The sequence below is a fragment of the Geotrypetes seraphini genome, chromosome 4 (genome assembly GCF_902459505.1).
Source record: "Geotrypetes seraphini chromosome 4, aGeoSer1.1, whole genome shotgun sequence".
Lineage (NCBI taxonomy): Eukaryota > Metazoa > Chordata > Amphibia > Gymnophiona > Dermophiidae > Geotrypetes > Geotrypetes seraphini.
Genome location: NC_047087.1, coordinates 192,446,673 through 192,467,170, shown reverse-complemented (window position 1 = coordinate 192,467,170; position 20,498 = coordinate 192,446,673). Strand labels below are relative to the sequence as shown.

Here is a 20,498-nt window from a genome sequence, read left to right as displayed (position 1 = left end):
TATTGGTATTCTTTCAAAGGTGCACAATTTATATTCTGTGATATGTCCTTCAGCCAGCAAAACATATTCAGTTGCTCCAAAGGAATTCTCAGATCAGTACTCCAGCACTAAACAACTTAAGAAAAGTCTTTAGCTGAGGAATTCTCCTTAGTCCGTTTATGTAGTTTATAAACAGTCAGAGATTCCTCCTCATCCACAAATAATAACATCCTGCATTTGGACCCCACCTCTACTAAGTGCTTGCTGATTTAACAACTGTGTGTAACGTCTCAGCTGACGACGATATGCAAAATGTCATTGCCTTGCTATGAAATACATCTGAGATGGGCATCAGTACCTAGAATTTGTTCCAGTATCTTATTCCCTCTTTAAGTCAATCTGACTATCTTCAGATTTTCAGAGTCTGGAAGAAAATCCATGCTACCATGAACTAGTAGCAAACCAGTGCAACTGAAATCAAAACCCCAAAGCCTAACCAAATCTTACCATACAAGCTGCATCAACTTGATCAACATGCTATTCTGAAGATATTTCGATAAAGTAGACTTTTGGGTATGAAGCAGCTATTTCAAATGCCATGGATGCACCAAAGCTTTCTCCACATCCAGAGTAGACTGTACTATCCATCAAAAAATCTCCCAGATACCTCAGGAGGCAGGCAATAATATACTTTCCAATATCTGGCAAGCCCAAACCAACTTTCTTCCAACTTCACAGTACAAGACAGAATTTCAATTTGGATTTCCTCCTCTCCCAACAAAATTTAGGTCCTAGCCTGTAAAGACCTTTGTTATCCTTCTGTTTTAAATGTAATGGGAGCAGTTGTATCGTATACAGCCACTTAGGAAATAGGGTCGCATGGAAGAGGTTGATTTTACACATCAAATATAAAGACAAATTGGACAACCTTTCTATACATTGATGAGTATTTTGAAACAATTTATGAATATTAAGCTTATATAAACCATACGAGTCAGTGGACAATTAGGTACCCTCATCCTTAAAGGAGCCTTGAGCCCATTTTAAACAGGTGTTTTGACATTATTAAAATCCCGCCCCCCCCCATCAATATGCAAACATTTTGAAATTCCTGTGGCTGTGATAATGATTTATAAAAACACTTATATTGATTAGGCACATAGATGTTACAAATGTCAATTTATAGAAATATGTGCTAATGTCTATCCTGTACATCAACAAAACTTGTATGCTTTTCTAACAATAAAACTTTCCTGAATATAATCACTCAGGTCTTGCTATTTTTTAAATTAGTAATGGGTCCCCCAATATAGTCTTCCACCTACCACCTGCGCAATTTATCACATTTTCTTGAGGTAAGATGTATTTCTTGTAATAATCACAAAAAACAGGGAGGAATGGAGGGAGGTATAGTATAAAGATTCAAAAATATCACTCCAAAACAAAAGCACCACACAAGCCAAGAAAGCTAGCTTATTAATTAAGCGAAAGAAAATCCTCAGACAAACGGAGAGGTGTACCCACACTCTTCCATCAAAGCATCGTAGGCAAAAAAACTTTTGCACGTTTAAAGTTAGCAGGTGGGAGCAAAAAATAGCCGAGAATGATTAATGGTAAAAACCACTGAACACAAAAAGGCCAGGTCAACGATCGTTTCGTGGCTGGAAACCACTGCTTCAGGGCCTTAGCACCAAATCCAGGCTATCAGTACACAGATCCTAACTGCTGCTTTCTTGGCTTGTGTGGTGCTTTTGTTTTGGAGTGATTTCTTATAATAATGCCATTTGTGCTTTATGTCTATTTATTGAGTGGGGAGGTAGCCTCGCTGAGGAAGATTTATTGAGTGGGGAGGTGGCCTCGCTGAGGATCATGTGAGAAATTTTGCAATTGAAAAAGGTTTAAGTATAAAAGGTTTGTAATCCCTTATATATTGAGGCTGTGTATTTAGTGTTTGGAGCATCTTGCTCCTTTTTATAGGAGAAGCTATTCCCCCCCACATTCCAAGACACAATTTTAAAGATTAGGGTAAAGTTCATAATGGTAATTATTACAGGGTAAAGTTTGTAATGATAATTATTTTCATTTTTAAAAATTTGTTTATTGAAGTTTTTAACAATAAAAAGGAAACCGAAAAATTAAAAGGAGATTATACATCAAATATTATGTATACAATAGTATTATTACATGGAGTAGGTGAAGGAGTGTCCCAGCCATCATTACCCCTCCAACATAGAAAAGAGCCCTGAAAAATGGGAAACCATACAATGCTTCCCATTTTTTGCCCGAGATCATTAGTCCTTAAAATCTGACAATGTATTCTACAGTACATAAACTATCCCCTTCTCCTAATCTCACCTTGTTCTTAACTCTCATTGTGCCTAAATTTCTCTCTCCCCTATATCACCTAAGAACCTAATGGTTTAAACCCCCTCAACTCTTCTACAGAAACAAGTCATTTTTATCTGAGCTCATTTCAATGAGTGTAGTAATGCTTGTGTTATTCAGTAAAGCTTGCTAACATCAAAATTTTTCATAAATATGAAAACTTTAAACTGGTTTTAAGAAATGCAGAGAATAAAAGATATACCAGTAGATATGGGCTTACCGGAATGGGGCTGGAGGTGAGGCCTTGTGGTGGGGATTCTGAGAGCAGAGCAGGACTTCTGGAAGTCGGTCCTCCATGTCCATCAGGCTGGAAAGGCAAATAGGTTGAATGGTAAAATAATAATTTCTATGGGTGAGCTAAAAATAATACATGCAAACATAGAATATCCCAAAAACATACAGAGGAAAGAAGTCAAAACTTTTCCAAGAAGGTGTCGATTAGCTCAGAGCTGAAGCAGAGGAAATGGCATCCTGAATTTGGACTTGGAAGTATTTCTTACATGCTGTTTGATAGAGTACATAGCATATTTAAAAGGTGCCCATGTGTAACTTATTATAAATGACGTCAATACATGGAGAAGGCATCCTGGAAATCTCTTCAAAGTACTGTACTAACAACCTTCATAAACAAGGTGATTCTGAAAGTCTGTGGGGAGCCTGCAGTCCCATGGGGTATATCTGCAGGACCACAAGCTGGCTTTTACATGGGGTTCTCCTATAAAAATGGGGTCGGGGGTGCACAGCTGCTCTTCTTCCAGTTGAGACAAAGTCTGTGGTCTAAACTATCTATGTGTACGGTCAACCAGCTATACCATTCCTCATCCTGGTATCAACCCTTAATTTTTTTCTACCAGATCATTTAGATGTCTATCACATTTTAGGCATGTTACATAATTTTCAGTCTAAGCTTCATACATGGAGATGGTAATTTTGAAAATATTGTACCTAGATACCTAAGCAATTACCCAAGCAACACCAATGCTTAAAAATTATTCACCCACACACCCATGATGTTTTTTCAGTGTAGGTCATATTACCTGTACCTAAAATCCAAGTTTCCAAGTTTATTATAAGATTTGATAAATCGCCTATACCAGGTTCTAAGCGATGTACAGCTATAAATTATAAAGTTAGGGTAAACATACAAACTAAAAAGACTTAATATTAAACATATTAAAATTTCATAAAAGTCCGCGGGAGCGGACTGCCGGGCACGATGGACCCCTGGTCTGACCCGGCAGAGGCAACACTTATGTTCTTATGTTCTTATGTTCTTACATAAAATAAAATCACATGACTAAACATAAACAACAGGACTGATTAACATATATGATCAAAGAAGGGTAAAATTATGGGGAGAAATACAATTCAATATAAAAGAAACAATTAAGGTTAAAAACATTAGGAAAAGGGGAAGAAATTTAATATAAAATGTAGAAAAGAAAAAAATTCAATTAATCACTAAAAGCATCTTTAAAAAGGAATCCCTTAAGTTTGCTCTTAAATTTATCTAGAATTCTTTCTTCTCTTAAATAAATTGGCAAGGCGTTCCAGGCTAGAGGAGCCGTAACTGAAAAAATAGAATGACGTCGTGTACCAATAACTTTTAACGACGGAACAACTAATAAATGTTGTTCAGTTGATCGTAATACTCTCGAAGTATTATAGGGGATTAAAAGTTTATAAATAAATGCTGGAGTTTTAAAAATTATAGATTTGAGAGTGAGCAAATTTAATTTGTATATTATTCGATATGTAACCGGCAGCCAATGTGCTTTCTCAAGCAAAGGCGTAACGTGATCGAATTTCTTAGCATTTTCAATAAGTTTAATCGAGGCATTTTGTATAATTTGTAAGCGTTTTATTTCTTTTTGGGCTATTCCTTTAAATAAGGCATTACAATAATCAATCTTTGAAATAACTAAGGAGTGTATCAATATATTCAGGGATTTTGGGCATAGAAATTTTTTCATTGAGCGAATTTGACGGAGACTATAGAAAGTAGATTTCACGACATGACTAATATAATCGTGATAAGTTAGTTTTTCATCAAAATTAACTCCGAGAATCCTGATCTTATGAATAAGTTTCAAAGCCATGCCTTTAATAGTAATTGGACAGGAAAGAGTAAAATTGTCTTTCCAAGGGAAAATAAACTTGATAGTGGAAGAGCTGGATGACAAAGCAGTGTTCATGCATGATCTTTGCAAGACTGATGTGCCTATGTACTAGGCAGTCCCAAAATTTCAAAAGGAAACTCCACAGGGCTCTTCTCTTTGAAAATATGTTTACAAGAAAGTACCTGCAGGCCTGGAAGCAACCTGATGGATTTAAAAATCACCCTATTTTTTTTTTTTTACATAAACTTGTGATATTTATAATTTGGATGCAGAAATCTTACCTTTAAAAATATAGCCATACAGTGCAGCAAACCAATTTGAATACAAGTGTATACAAATGTACTGTGCTTCCTTAGTATGATATATTTTCTTAGTTTACACCAAAGCAAACAGAAATTTTAAAGCACCAGTTAAATCCCATTCCCCCAAACCTTATTGACAATTCTTATGTAAAGTTACAATTCTTGTAACTCCTGATAAATCTTATATAATCCGCCTTGAACTGCAAGGTATTGGCAGAATAGAAATCACTAATGTAATGTAATGTAATATTATTTAAAGGCAAAACTTAAATAAATTGTTTAAACAACTGTCGCTGGTCTACTCTTTAAACCTTGATATTAAAAAAGCTCTGCCAATGTATAATATATCATAAACTCATTTGTATTACACTGTATAATAAATTAATTTGTTAACTGGAAACATCAGATTCAGGCAAATTTCCTATTTTCATAGGGTTCTAAGTACTTCTTGAAGCCCAAGAGGTCCAGTTTACCCACTGTGATTGTGATTTCCAGGATCTCTAAATCTTTACATCATTAGAAGTTAAAAATAAATCTTTCCAAGCTAGAAACTCTTTGAATCACCTGGAAGAATCAACTATTCTCTGCCCATCTGGTGGTATCTGGTTTGCAGCCAACATCTAAAGAATTTGTGCATAGTTTGGAATTAACATCTGAATAATTTATCTGTGGTGGTGCAGGTATTATCAGTAGTACAGGCAGTCCCCGAGTTACAGACGCCCAACTTAAGTATGACTCGTACTTAAGAATGCAGATGCGGCTTCATTTGATTTCATTGAGCAGTATTTCCAGTGGCATAGACTCCTACACTTCTCCTGTTGCAGATTCAGGAATGATGCATGGCCATATTAAGAATAGTGTGTGGTTGTGCATGCTGTACCTTAGAGGAGACAACTGGTAGAGACAGTTGGCCCTTTTGTCAGCTGGGAGCAGAGGTAAGCATTAAGAATCTTAAAATCTACAAGTTCTGAGTTGCATACAAATCTGACTTAAGAAGAGACATCTGGATTTTACTTCCATCACTTTCTTCGGAAGTAAAACCCAAATGTCTCTATCAGGCCTCCATATTTCCATTACTTTCAATGGAAGTAAAACCCAGATGTCTCAATCCGTCCTCATTTTTCTGGAGCCATATGGTAACCCTACAGAAACCGAGTGGTGAATTGAGAAATGTGTCCTCTGCTCCACAGAAAAACAAAGAATGCCTTTGTCTGGCATGCTGATGGCAGGTAGGAAGGCAAGCACATGTGTGGTGGTCACTGCCAAAGGCTTTTAAAATAAATGAACACTGGGGAATGTCTCCACACTAGGGCCCTGTTGAATGGCATCACCCACATGAGTAAATAGGCTCTCTTGCTTGTCCTCAGAGAATCTTTGTACCTGGGGCAATGGAGGTTCGAGTGCTTTACCCAGGGTCACAAAGAGGCCACAGTGAGAATTGAACTTAGTACCCCAGGTTTTCAGCCCTTGGACAGAGAAAGCCACAGAGAGAACCTGAGCCCATGTAAAACATTCTATCTATCTATCTATATATATATAAAGATCCTTGAAGCTTAACTCTCAGGAACAAGAGGGTAAGGTTTGCAGTTTCTCCTTTCACAATTGTAGCTCTCAAATATGCTCAGTAAGGAAAGGTATCTAGAGAATGAGCTACAATTGTTATGAGGATTATCGTATGTGAATGATATTTTTATCTCTGAACCTCACTTTGATGCTTTTGGAAGATGGCAGGCAATCAGATTTAATAAATAACAGACAATAGTGTTTTCCTGAATATCTGCTTCAGTAAAAGGCAATATTCAGCTGCTGTTTGCTTTGTACTCAAGTTATTTAGAAGAGCCAAAAGAAAGATATTTGGATGACTTAAAGGGGTGGAGCCTGTCTCTACCTTCTATTCTAAGGCTCCTCTCTGTACCTGCTCCAACTCATCTAGGTAACAAAGAAAAGCAATAATGAGAAGTAAACAATAGATAGAAAAATGAACAAAAGATAAAAAATATAAAGTGAAATGGCTTCTAAATATTTTCCCACCTCGGCATTTTCTCCCCTCATATTTCTGGCCTGGAACAATTATGTGCTTTCTCAGTGACTGCAAGGGTGTGGATGGTTGATTGGTTGAGTCTTCTATTTGGATGATTCTTCCTGTTCTTTTGGGTTCCTCCGGGGCCCTTCCAGTCTTCGATCACCTTCAGTCACTGTGGTCACATTTGGTCTCTGATCACATCACAATGGTATGGTTTGTGCCCTTGGATACGCTCTGGCCACAATAGTAAGGGTTGTGCCCTTGGTTTTGGCCACAATGGTAAGGTTTGGGCTTACTGGGGGTTAGGTGGGTGGCAGCATACAACCCCCCAGGAGTCACCCATAGGAGTCCTTATTGCCAAGAACTCCCCTTCTGTTCTTCCTTAGTCTGGAGGGCTTGTGAAGGGATTACTCCAGTGGACCCTCTACTGGTCGGGATTCATTCAAGGACCCCTTTCTACCTTCACTGGGCTGAGCCCACATAAATTTATTTTCTCTTATCTAGTCAAATATTTCCTTTGTTTTACATCTTATATAAATGACATGCAAATTAGAATTCTTTTTGCTTTGCCCTATGGGTCCTGCTCAAACCCAGCTAGTCTTAGCATGTTGTCTTTCCTTGAGGGCTGCAGATCTATTGGTCCTTCATGACGGAATGTATACCCCGTTACAAGGGGTCAGGGGTCATATTGCACTCAGTGATGGGAGTGGAGACATTTTCACAGTGTTGGCACCACAAGAGCTTAAAGCCATCAGTATTTTTCTAAAGAAAATGGTACAAAGTGACCTGGAAGAAAATCAGGAGGTTGCTGGCAGAATTCTTAAAGGCTGGCATTAGGAATGAAGAGAGAGAAAACAAATGGAAAAGGGTGAAAAAACATGACAAAAGGAGTGAAGGAACGAACATGTGAAGGAGATGTTGGGGGGAAAAGTCGAATAATATTGAAGAAGAGTAAATGGAGATCAACAGATAAGATGATTTAGAGAAGTATGAAAATTAGAGATATCAGAAAAAAAATCCTTCTGTATTTCAAATAAAAATATTGATGTTTCCTCTAATATGGAAGCACGGTTTTATCCTGATCGCCAACAAACAATGCTGGATCCAGATCAACATTCCACTTAGAACATGATGATCCTCACAAGTATTTGATTGTGTGTCAAGTGCACTGCTGGGAGTCAGGACTGGAGTAGGCTTTGCTCTTCTCTTGACTTTTGAGGTGGGTGGTGAGGGTCTGGGAGATTTGGGACCCACTATCATGGATTTAATTTTTATGTTAGCGCAGAGAAGAGGAGGAAAGGAGGACCCACTAGACTACCAAGCCTGAATTGTAAGTTGAAGGTCAGATTGGATTGATTGGGGGTGAGCAAACTAGACAACCAGAACTTTTTTTAAAGACATTTTCACACTTCATTACCATCTTTAATATGCTGTCCTAAACATAGAGTCACACAGTCTTATATTCTCCGTGAAACACTTCTCTGCATTGTGCAGATGGAAAAGTGTGCGCAGAAGTCTTGCGAACTGTGCTAGCTTTCTGCATCGACCCCTCCATCAGTGTTTTACAGTTCACAGTAGGAGTTACTGTAATTAGGTTTTTTTGGCTCAGGGTTCAACCTTAACTAAGCCTTGCTTAAAGGGACAATTCTTGCTGTGTGAAGAGAAAATGAGAAGCAGAACAGGCTAAAAAGATTTAGGGAGTGGAACAGGCAGAGACGGAGAGAGAATATTATACAAGTTGCCAGGGGGAAGAGAGAGCCTAGCTTTTGATTTGTCCACATTACCTGCACTGCATTTGACATTTAGATATAGATTGGTCATTCACTACCAGACGTATTTTCTTTTTTTCCTGATTTGCTGAGTGAGGGAAAATTTGTGAATTATGAATTCGGCACCCCTAATCATTTTCAAACGTTGACTCTTATGGGCCAGCCTTTTGAGTTAACTGTATTACCAAATACCAGCATTGGATTTTTCTAATTAAGGCTTGTTGCATTTCAGTAATTCTCTTGAATTTACACTTAATTCTAGGATAGGCAGTGGTCTGGGTCCCTGACCAATTTTTTGATTCACACAGCTCCATAAACTAGGGCTCTCAGAATACAGGGGAAGAGGTTGGTTTGCTTGGTCCCCTCACCAAACCAAAAAACTGTTCTACTGTCCTTGAATTCCCAGGTTATTCCTGATCTTCACATACTCTTAGGCCTACTCTAGTGCTCTCATGCTCTGAATCCCTGCATACTCTTTCCTACTTCATACATGTTCTTCTCATACTCTTGTCACTATCTGCACCTGATCCTTGTGCACCTTCCCTGCCCTTGCAGGGATCATTTCTATAAGTGAGGGCTTCCAATGCCATGCTATGAGACCTTATTTTATAACAGCACCTTGTCACCTATATTCTATTGTTAAATTAGCATATTAGCATAGCCCAGCATCACTGCACCCGTAGTTACATTAGCTACAGATCTGGAGTAACTGTGGGCATCTAACTGTAGTAAGGGTATGCATAACTTACAGTATTCTGTAATCTGTATACATTAAGTGGCAACCTATGATCCTACCTTCCGCCCACAAGAACGCCCCCTTGTATTAAAGTCTTATACATGCATCCTTATAGAACAACGCTTAGTTGATCCGCTGTCACTTATGTGTAAAGTGTACAATTACCTGCAAAAGTGTTGGTATTCTGTACATTTACACGTGCAAGTAGTGTATGACTGAAAGTGCCCAGTTAAAGAATTGTCCTTACGTTGTCTTAGTCCTTCAACCTTACATGTCTTTAACTTAGAAAGCATCAGGAGGTGCAATCCTGGCACAGTTTTATAGATGCCGGTGGATGCCTGGAAAATCATTTAAAATATCTTAAATGGTGTTTTTCACTTAACTTAGACGCCGTTTATAGAATATGGGCCTAGCAGTAAAAATGAAAGTGAAACCTTTTGAGCAGAATACTTAAGGTGACCATACGTCCCATTTTGAACGGGACCGTCCCGTTTTGGGATCCCCTGTCCCGTTGTCTTCACACACAGCTTCAGGACACCAAAATGTTCCGTTTTCAGGGACAGCGTCCTGAAGCTGTGTGCGGGGACAACGGGACAGGCGATCGCTTCCTGTCCCTCCCTGCCGTGCAAAAAAAACCAAACCTCCCTCAGGGCTGGATTAAAGGGTCCTAGCAGTCCGGCTATTTCTCCCCCTAACTAGCCCATCTCCCTCACCTTTGTGGTCGACTCCATCGCTGGAATTGCTGGCAGCAGCACTCCCCACTCTCCCCGCGCAGCTGACCCTCCCACCGCGAGATGACTGACATACCTCCCTCAACAGCAGTGTCGGCAGCGCTCTAAACAGGCTGCTTTGCAGGCTTCTCCTGCCGGGGCCTTCCCTGTGTCGCGATGCTGATTATATCATCAGTGATGCGGCAGAGGGAATCGGTGGCGGGAGAAGGCTGCAAAGCAGCCTGTTTAGAGCGCTGCCGACGTTGCAGTTGAGGGAGGTATGTCAGTCATTTCATGGTCGGAGGGTCGGCTAAGCGGGGAGAGTGGGGAGTGTTGCTGCCAGCAAATCCATCCAGTACTCTGTACGACTTCAGGCAGGATCTTTGAAGACACATTTAAATGGCTTCCAGAGCAATCTCTGATGGACAGACTGAGGTTTCCAAACTCTCTCTTGATGGCACTAGACCCAAAGGTGATGAATTACCTGTGATGAATTACCTCCCATAGAAACTTCTGCACTCAGCCTACTCACTCCTACTGGGAATAACACACAAGGCAATGCCCCAGAGGGTTCTGGCAAAGGTTCAGTTCTGGGATATAGGGGAGGATTAGGACCTGCTGGGCTAAGTGTCACATCACTCCCGAAGCTTGGGTTCTTCTCCCTGCCACAAACAAATCCCATGATCTTTGACTGTCTCTTCAGAGGACACATCACTTGATGAATGGACTATGGAGGGGCTGTCTTGCAGGAAACCATAGAGGAGATCACACACGTCCTCACACCCTGGTAGCCTAGACTCTTTTCTAAAATACCTACAGGGATGCACATGTAGTTGTGGCATGTGCAGTGGGAACAAACATTTTACAAAGATACATGTGGAAAGAATCAAAGGAGGAAATGTGACAACATGTAATGTGTAAGTTGATATTTTACAAGAAGTTAATTGCAAAATGGATTAGTCCAATGAAATGGTTTATTCTTATTTTCAATTTTTGTTTTATTTCTATTTGTTAATATGTAAAGTGGTGATTGTCCACAGGATTTAAACAGTAAGTTTAGAACATCGGGGCCCCAGTTTGGGAATATTTTAATGATGTTCTTCTACCTATGGGTAAGGCAGACATGCATGCAAAATGTAAACACTGCAACAAAAAAATGCAAGGCCTAGTAGCCCAAATGAAACATCATGGAAAGTGCTTTGATGAACATGACAAAAGGAACATGTTTGAACAGGCAGGATCTTATCTTCAAGTTGATAAATGTTTTGATTTCATATTTCTTAAAAACTTCCTTGTGGAATTGTCATATTTAAACAAAAATATATTTGTTATTATTATTATTGTGTGTTACCGTCATTTTGATACAGTTGTTATGAAGAAATAGAGTTATAACAAATATTCCTTTTTAGGACAGTACTGAGTAGCAGTGAATACAGTAAGAAATACTAAATAAGCAGAAATAGTATCAATAAAAAAATAACCGCACTGACCTTTTTGTTTAGAGGAATCTATCATCAACCTAAAAGATGAGTCTTTCTGTAGAAAACCATGATTTAAATCTTTCTGACCAGTGATTTAAATTGATTTGATTTAAATCAAATCCACCCAGATTTATGCATGCTTTTTCTTGGTCTACCTCAGAGCTGTCAAAGGGGACAATCTTTTTAGTAGGGAGATTTTCAATTCTTGACCATCTGGTGCTTTATATTTTATCCTGGTGATAACAGCTGAAAGCATAGGAGCCAGAGTTTCAAAATAATTGAGGGGGTACTAAACTAAAAAAAAAAATTAGCGCTCCATGCACAAAAGAGTTTGCTTAATATTGGGGGAAGCTGGCTCCTATGGCTGAAGGAGAAAGACAGATACCATCTACTCTAATCTATATAGGGAGCCTCTGTCTGATTGCTTTATAACCTCTTGGTACCAATCCAGCCATCTCACATTTTAAAACCATGGAGGAACGACAGATCACAAAAGATTGCACAGTTATCGTGTGGTTCAGATATCAATATGGTTGAAACAGTGCCAGCAGTCAGACTATATTAAGGAGCTCTTGCTAACCTGCATGAGGGAACAATGGTCTTCTATATCCCCAGTGCTAGGAGAAGGACCGGCCCAAGAGGATATAGCGCTCTGAACCAGATTTTGTGAACCTCCCCTCATTTTGGGGTAGGCTAGTAACACTAGCTGCAGGTGCACCCCATCGTGCCTGCTAGGAGCCCCCACCTTCAACACAACCCAGGCAGCAGAGAGATAAAAAGGCAGCAAATCCTCAACCATACAATTCTTGCTCATATGTTCCCAGCCTGCATCTCATCTCTGCATGCTCTTTTCCAGTCTGAACTTGTATGTTTCCTTGCGCCTGCATCAGATCAGTGAACATATTTTCATACTGTTCCTACTTCTGTCTCCTGTACAAATTATGCTTATTTATGCCATGCAGAAGAGGTAACTGATGGCCAGAACAGGATTAAATATTTTCTCTGGTTACTTCCTGCAAGAGCTTTGTTTAGTAGCACAGCACACACATGCATCAGTACCTTTTTTTCATCTGTTTCAGTATCTTTCCGTTGATTACTGCATTTTCTCTTTTCTATTTTCTCAGTATCCGGTCCCAGAACAATACTAAGCAGGTCCTGACACAAGTCCTGATCCTTACGGGATGCCCATGACAGCGTTTGCTCTGGGGTCTGGACCCTGTTCAGGTGTACAGGCCTCTCAGATCCCTTTCCAGCACTTGCTGAAGTTTCACTAATTATTTTATTTGAACATTCCCAATCCTTTGTGTCACTATCTCTGTGTTCTTTCTTCCTTTGCAATTGGAATTGGTTATTGATTACATCATTCAGCTCTGAGAGAAAACTCTCAGAACTTGCTGCCACTGAGTATGGAGATGTGTAGGAACTCGCATCATGTGAGGCTGGAGATCCAACATTGACTTCATTACGTGAGGGGCTAACACTTAAAGCATGGGCAGAGGAGTGAGGTCTAGAAGAGCAAAGGGTGAGTGAAGAGAGAGAAGGGGTGGGGGTACAGCTGCCAGATAGATGGGGGGATGGGCTATGCCCGATGGAGGGCGTGTTATTGTCTGTATTATAAAGGAAGGCTTCAGGAAGTGGAGGCAAAGGAGGAGTTAAGCCAGGAGTGCTACTACGTGACCCTCCCATTGTGAGAGCAAGCCACTCAGATGTGATAGCCTGCACTTCTGGAGAGAGAGCCCTATGCAGGACAGGTAGAGGTGGTGGGGTTGGTGTATGTAGCCTGTCATAACCAGGAAACTTAAAGAAAGAGAAGAAAAAAGGAAAAATTAATTAAAGATAAAAGCAGAAAATAAACAGATGAGTCAGAAAAAGAACAAAGGAAACATACCTCTCAACATACCTTTACCGCAAGGGTGGCATTCTGATATGAAAACTATCACCCTCCTAACCATATCAATGAATCATCATCCTAACCACATCACTATCCCAACCACATAATTCACTTTCGTGGACTTCAATCCGCCACCTTATATGTACCATGCAACTTATCTCCTACAGACTTCAAACACCTCACCCCCTTAAGCAGAAAAAAAGAGAAAGCATAGGAAAAGAGAATATTATGGCAGATGTAAACAAGGCCCCTCTGATCTACTTACTTCCCTTCCTCTTCAACATCACTGAATCCTTCTGATCTCTAACCTTAACTTTATTTTTTTCATGGCAAAGAACTTTCTATGTTTATAACATGCTTTTTGGAACTCTGATACTGTTTTTTACCTCCACCCTCTTTTCTGCATACAAATATGTTTATTCATTCAATTTTCTATACTGTTCTCCCAGAAGAGCTCAGAATAGTTTACATGAATTTATTCATGTACTCAAGCATTTTTCCCTGTCTGTCCCGGCAGGCTCACAATCTGGGGCAATGGGGGGATTGGGTGACTTGCCCAGGGTCACAAGGAGCAGTGTGAGTTTGAACCCATAACCTCAGGGTGCTGAGGCTGTAGCTTTAACCACTGTGCCTAAGTCTTGAGTTCTCATTCTAGAATTTGCTTCCAACTGAAAAAAATGTATTTTTGGTTAACCAATTCTACATTTGATGTGTTTTAATCAGAGTTATTGAGCTGGTAAACCAAATCTTCAACTCTATCAAGCCCCATTTTTTTTACTGTCTGACTCCGACTTTGACTCCTACTGATATTAGGCTTTAAATTTTTTGTTTTGGATCTAAAATAATGGTAAACATACGTTATACTTACCAGTACTTTAGATTCAGGACAAACATAAGTAAAAAATGTTAAAGTGGGATATGGGCTCCATCTCTATGGTTGACTACACCACCCACAAGGCTACTCCAGGAACATGCCTGTTGCTCTATTAGGACTGAAGCAAACAAAGGTGTTAGTTTCAGCACAGGCTATAGTTCTTTGTTTACGGTTTTATTCGATCCTCCATCGACCTGGTACCCCTGATGAAGGCGTGTTAACCAAAACACAGACCGTGTTGGGTCCCTTGGTTTGTTTTTAAGGTGGTATTATTAACCGCACTCAGTTATTTGATACAATAAATTTAGCATGCATCATTGTACATGTTTCTGCAGTTTTTCTTTGTTTTGGCTCTACTAGGACTGGCCATAACATCTGAAGCTATTATACAGGCAGGTATGCACTATTTCATTCACATCTCGGAGAGGGTCAGTGACCACTAGGGGAGAGTGTATGTGTAGGTGGTGGGGGGGGGGGGAGAGGGTATGCCTTCATGCATCCAGTATTCATCTGGTCAATTTGGATACCTTGTTACCTCAGATCATGTAACCCATTGGATTCCAGGAAATTCACTATCCTTTACATAAGAAACTTACTGGATCAGACCAATGGTCTATCTATCCCAGAATCCCGTCTTCATGGTAGCCAATCCAGGTCACAAGTACCTGGCAAAAACCCAAATCCCATTCCACGCCACTCATTATTTTGTAGACATCTCCTTTTAACCATCTCTTCTCCAGGCAGTGCCTCCATTACCTTTCCAATCACCAAAGTATAGTTTTTTTGCCTCTTCTCTGCCTCTGTTATATGTAATCAATTTATTTTCTTACTAAGTAGCCAAATGGGAGTCTAATTTGACTGCTAATTTCACTATCATTCTCTTACATGCATTTTAGAAGATTAATGAAAACTTATTTGTTTAGTACTTTCAGAAAATGATTATTGTATGCTTTTAATCGATTGTAAACTGAAAAGTTAATGTGTTGGTTGTATCTTCTGTAAATTGCATAGGACCATGAGGTATATGCAATTCATAAATAAAGTTTTATGTTATGAACAGGGAACCACCTCCAGTTTTCTCCAATCCCACAGAACCTGCTCAGTCTCCAAGGATTTTTTTTTTTACAAATCTTTAAGAATCCACCAGAACCCTTCTGAGCTTTCAAGATTCTAGGATGGATCCCATCCTGCACCATGGCTTTCTCCATGTTCAGTTTTTCATGTTGTTCAAACACTTTCTTCCATAAACGGTGTAATATCAATTTCAATTTCAGATGCACCTTTAACAGCCAACAGAGGTCCTACTCCCAGATTTTTCTCAGTGAACACAGAACAGAAGTATGAGGGCAAATCAAAAATCAAAAGCAATTGTTAAATTAAAGCTACCCCTCCACCATTCTAACCAACTCTATCTTTCCTAATAGGGTATAGCCTGGTATATTTGCTTGGGAGTGATTGAACCACATTTCCATGACAGAAATATCCAAGTTTGCCTATAACATCAGTGCTTGAAAATCATGAACAGAGAGTATTTGTGCACATAGCTTTCCAGTTACTTATTGTTTCTCACCTTCTGTTTTTCCTTCTGCCTAATCTTCCCATCTACCTTGTTGCTGATAAGTGATTTACTAAGATGGTTTATTTTAATTTTCTTTCCATTGTTGTCATTCTCTTGCTGTTGGTTTTGGTGGGGGTGACTTTTGGAGTTCATCCACTTCAGTTTAGCACCCCCACCTTCTAGTTTAAATGCATAGAAATGTATTGCCTTTATTTCTCCCAGAGGATTCTTTTTCCTGTGCAAGAAAGATGTAAGCCATCATAACAAGAAGCCTTTTGGTTTTCCAAGTATTGTCCCATCCCCCTATGTACTTAAAACCTTCTTTTTGGCACCAGGTTTTTAGCCATTTATTGAAGCTTTCTGTATTTTGTAGTCCTTCTGCTGACAGGCTCTATAATGTCTATACTTTTAAGGAGGTATGGCTTCCAGATTTTGGACAGAATACTTCAGATAACATCTTTCCAAATATTTCTATAGAGACATGATCATATCTTCTTTTTTACTGATATTTCATATGAATTGCCATAGTGAGTCTGAGTAAAGGTTCAACCAGCATCTTGTTTCAAATAGTGGACAATCCAGGTCATAAGTACCTGGCAGAATCCCAAAGAATATATTCATTTCTTTTTGCTCATACCCAGGGATACACAGTGGCCTTCCCATCTGGCCAATAATGGTTTAAGGACTTTTCCTCCAGGAACTTGTCTGACCCTTTTTAAACCCAGCTATGCTAACCACACATCACCACATTGTCTGGCAACAAATCCCAGGGTGCAACTAAATGCTGGGTGAGAAAACCAGGTTTTCTTTTGAATAACCAAACCAATAAGTGCTTGGAATTATTATGATTTTGCTGATCATGGTTTGGTGTCGGGAGTGTTCCAAATTTAGGTCTGGGATTCTGCTTCCAGATCTAGTTCAAGTTTCACATACCTCCCTCATAATTTTAGATAATTTTGAAGTTCCTTTTTAATAACCTGATTGTAAGGCCAGTTAGGCAGTAGTCTAGCCTAGAAAAATCTTTCCCAAGAGAATGTTTCCTTGTTGTTCTTTGTGATGTGTTATCTCTTTTTAGATTTAGCTTCTACATTTTCATTGATAGCTCAATGTAAGATACAGGAGCATTTCCATGTCCCTAGAAGTCTTACAATCTAAAAGCCTTCAAATTTAGAACTGTAGACTATCCCAATCAAAATTTATAGGATTTTAAAGTTATGGGACAAATATGTCCCTTGGTCCTGAAAGGGTTAACATACATTATTTAACAAAAGGCTGCCCTTCTGTCTTTGGAGATTTATTTTTGTCTTCAACTTCAAAAACTACCTAAGAGCATAAGACACAACAACTGGACACTTTCAAATATACCCCAAAATATACCAAACATGGGCTTGATTTATTAAAGCTTTTTCCCATTCTGTGTCTACCGCATGGGGGTAAAAGTTTAGTAAACCAGGCTTAATAGAAACTTAGAAACTGATGGAACTGATGGCAAACAGAGAGCATTCAGATCAAATAAACTGCAATACAATTTCTTCCTCTTCCTCAAAGATCCTCTATGCTTGTCCCATGTTTCCTTCAAATCAACCTCATCTCTACCACCTCAGTTGGAAGGCTGTTCTACACATCTGCCAAATTATCCATACAGAGATGTTTCCTTATTCTTGAGTCCTGCCTACTGTTCATTTATACCATAGAGGTATTTAAATGTCCCTATCAAACAGTGTGGCATCTTGGGGGGGGGGTGGACTTTGGTTCTTCCTCTTGCTTAATGTGTACTTTCTTTCATAGCAATGGTGGCTATAAGAACCCAGGCCACCAGCAGCTTGTGTATACTTACTTTTTAGGGTAGGGAGGGAGTGCTTGAGGGTGGGGGTGGATAGGTTGGGGACTTGTTGCTTATATAATTAGTAGCTGTTTTGTATCTTAATGCAATTGAAAAATTTAGTAAGATTGTTTGGAAACTGTCCCCATCACATCTTCCTTCTCCCAGCTTTCTCCCAATTTAGCAGCTACTCTCTGTTCTGAGGTGGAGACCTCAGAATAGATGGAGACCTCTAGAGAGTAGATGTAGATATTTGTTTGAATTTGGTTGATTGAATTTGATTGAGGCACGATCTTTTCCTTTTCCTAATGGATTCTTTTAGTTGAGGCTAGTGAAAGTGAGATATCCCCGTTGCTCTGTGAATTTTTTAAATTTTTGCTAGCTGGAAAAGGCAGGATGCTAACCTATTTTCCTGTACCTATCCTGTAACCTATTTTCCAACTACCCCAAACAAATAACTTTACTCATTTCTCACTCTTTTTGAAAATGACCACTTTTTTTTCTGTAAGTTCTTGTTGTAATACATCTTGGATAATTCTTTTGTAATCCGCCTTGAACTGCAAGATAATGGCGGAATAGAAATCCCTAATGTAATGTAATGTAATTTTGCTTAGATATTAAACATTTGGAACTTTAACCAGTAGGAGAAAAAGTGGGAGATAATAACTCTACTGTTAGGCTTTAATTCTTAAAATCTAAAAGCACAATTCTAAAGAAGAGAGTCATTGCATATGACTGGGAGTATCTATTTTCCTCTGTACTATCTTCTGTGTTATGGAAAGGAATTTTTTTAATCCATCCCTTCCTTCCTGAGGACAAAAAGAGAATGACAAAAATAGTAAAAGGTTTCTCTACCTGGAAAACCCAGCTACACTAGTGTTAAAGACAGGCGTTTATAGATTTTCAAGGTGGCATCCAACTATGAGGAAGCAGAAGTTTATGCTGATATAAAAGGAGCATGACATGAAAGAAAGTTTGGAGAAGTGCTCATAACATATCCATGTGTGGAGGAAAAGGATGTAAAGTCTTATGGGGAGAATCATGAGGATCCCAGGTATAAAACAATAGAATCTCACATGGAGTAGAAGATTTTCCCCAGAAAGAGATGCTATGTGTGACCTTAGGTGACTAAGGGAGAAGATAAATATAAGGCTCACAGGCAAAGATTTTTATATAATTGCTGCCAAGCCAAGTAGTTGTAATCAAGACTAACAAGTTTGGAATTGCACCTTTTTTGGTGTCATGTTGGAATGTGTTTGTTGTTAAATCCCTTCAAAGGTATGTGTCCTTTACAGTCTGGCTTTCATTATGTTTCTAAGAAATGCAGTATATTTTAAAATCTTTCAAAATTATTAGATTTCTTAATCCATGAAGATTTTATGCCTAACACCTGTTTATCCATATACTTTTTTGTCTACTTGGGAATGATTTATCAGTTTTCCCTTTTATTATTGGTTTTCTCTCTAAGTCAGTTACAACTTACATTATACCCATGCGTGCGTCATTTTTTTGCATTCTTGTGTTTACTGTATGATTAATTTAGAACTCCTGACGCAGGCAGTTTTGCCAAAGCACAGCCTCTGTCAGGTCCTTTTTATGACTGACTGTGGTTTAATAAAAGTACTTAAAGAACCTGCTACTTTTTATAGGAGCCAACTTTTGAAAATGATTGGGGGTGTTGAACTCATAATTCACAAATTTTCCCTCACCCAGCAATGAAAAAAAAAAAAAAATAGGAAAAACAAAATACATCTAACATAGTAAATGACGGCAGATAAAGACCTGAACGGTCCATCCAGTCTGCCCATTAGTTATATCCATTAAAAATTCATGATTAAATTAACTTTCTTTTTTTTAATATTTCTGGAAAACAAACTGTAAAATCTATCTGCTATTGTCCTAGATTCCAAATGCTGAAGTTGCCATCCAAGCTCACGGCATCCTATCCAACCATCCTGTTTGCAGGATATCTACCATAAAGTCTGGCCAGTAACATCCTCATGTTCCAAGTTAGTGGAGTTCCCATTGATGCCCATCCCAGCCCATTCTACACCAAATCACCACATATGGGACACAGACCTTGCAAGACTGTCCAGTACTGGCCTTAGTTCTTTAATCTACAACTTTCATTTTCTAATAAGAAATCCTCTATGTTTATCCCACGCTTTTTTTTAATTTCATCACCGTTTTCCTCTCCACTACTTCCCTCAGGAGGGCATTTCAGGCATCCATTTTATAACTTTTCTTCTACAATACTATTGATAATTTTTCACATCTATCACCAAGACACAATCTTAAATGCTTTCTCTTTTTTTTTGGGAGGGTTTATTCTAGATGATAGATTTCCCTTTTAACCACATCATTCACCTCACCAGACTTCAAACCATTCAACCTCCAGAGATGCAAATTCACATCCACTGAAACCATGATATTCTCTTTCATGGACATACAGTAAAATGCACTACCCTAAAACAAATACTAGAAAGTCAGAAAAATATCACCCTGGGGTGGTTCAGTAGGTTGAGAGGTATGACAGAAATCAATTTTCTTCTATGTAAGTACAGTTAGTACTGCCTGTAGAATTTCAATGCCATTTACAGTAGTACATAGAACTCATATGAAAGATCCAGATCTTAGATAGTTTTCATATATAGGCCCAAGGTCTTAAGTATTATTAAATGAGCCATAGTTCACAAAGGGGACAGTACACAGGTTAAAGAATGGTTTGGATTCACCCTAAGCTGCACAGGGGTAAGGAAGCAGGGTCCAGGTCATGGGAGGATAATTATATAAAGGTAGATTTTCAAAGGATCTAGCCATCTAACTAAACGTTACGTGGTCAGAATTT

The 20,498-nt window shown here is 38.9% G+C and overlaps 1 protein-coding gene across 22 annotated transcripts in view; it reads right to left on the bottom strand.

Moving 5' to 3' along the window:
* The window catches only part of SORBS1 (sorbin and SH3 domain containing 1), a 510,557-nt gene that overhangs the window by 55,597 nt on the left and 434,462 nt on the right, over positions 1–20,498 (bottom strand). For 20 of the 22 annotated variants that reach the window (XM_033940055.1, XM_033940058.1, XM_033940056.1 and 17 more), the window contains 2 exons: positions 12,565–13,302; positions 2,585–2,671 (listed from right to left, as the gene is read on the bottom strand). In XM_033940055.1, the coding sequence (XP_033795946.1) occupies positions 2,585–2,671; positions 12,565–13,302 (825 nt within the window). The remainder of the gene's footprint in view (positions 1–2,584; positions 2,672–12,564; positions 13,303–20,498) is intronic. The other 2 variants (XM_033940071.1, XM_033940073.1) reach the window with 1 other exon arrangement.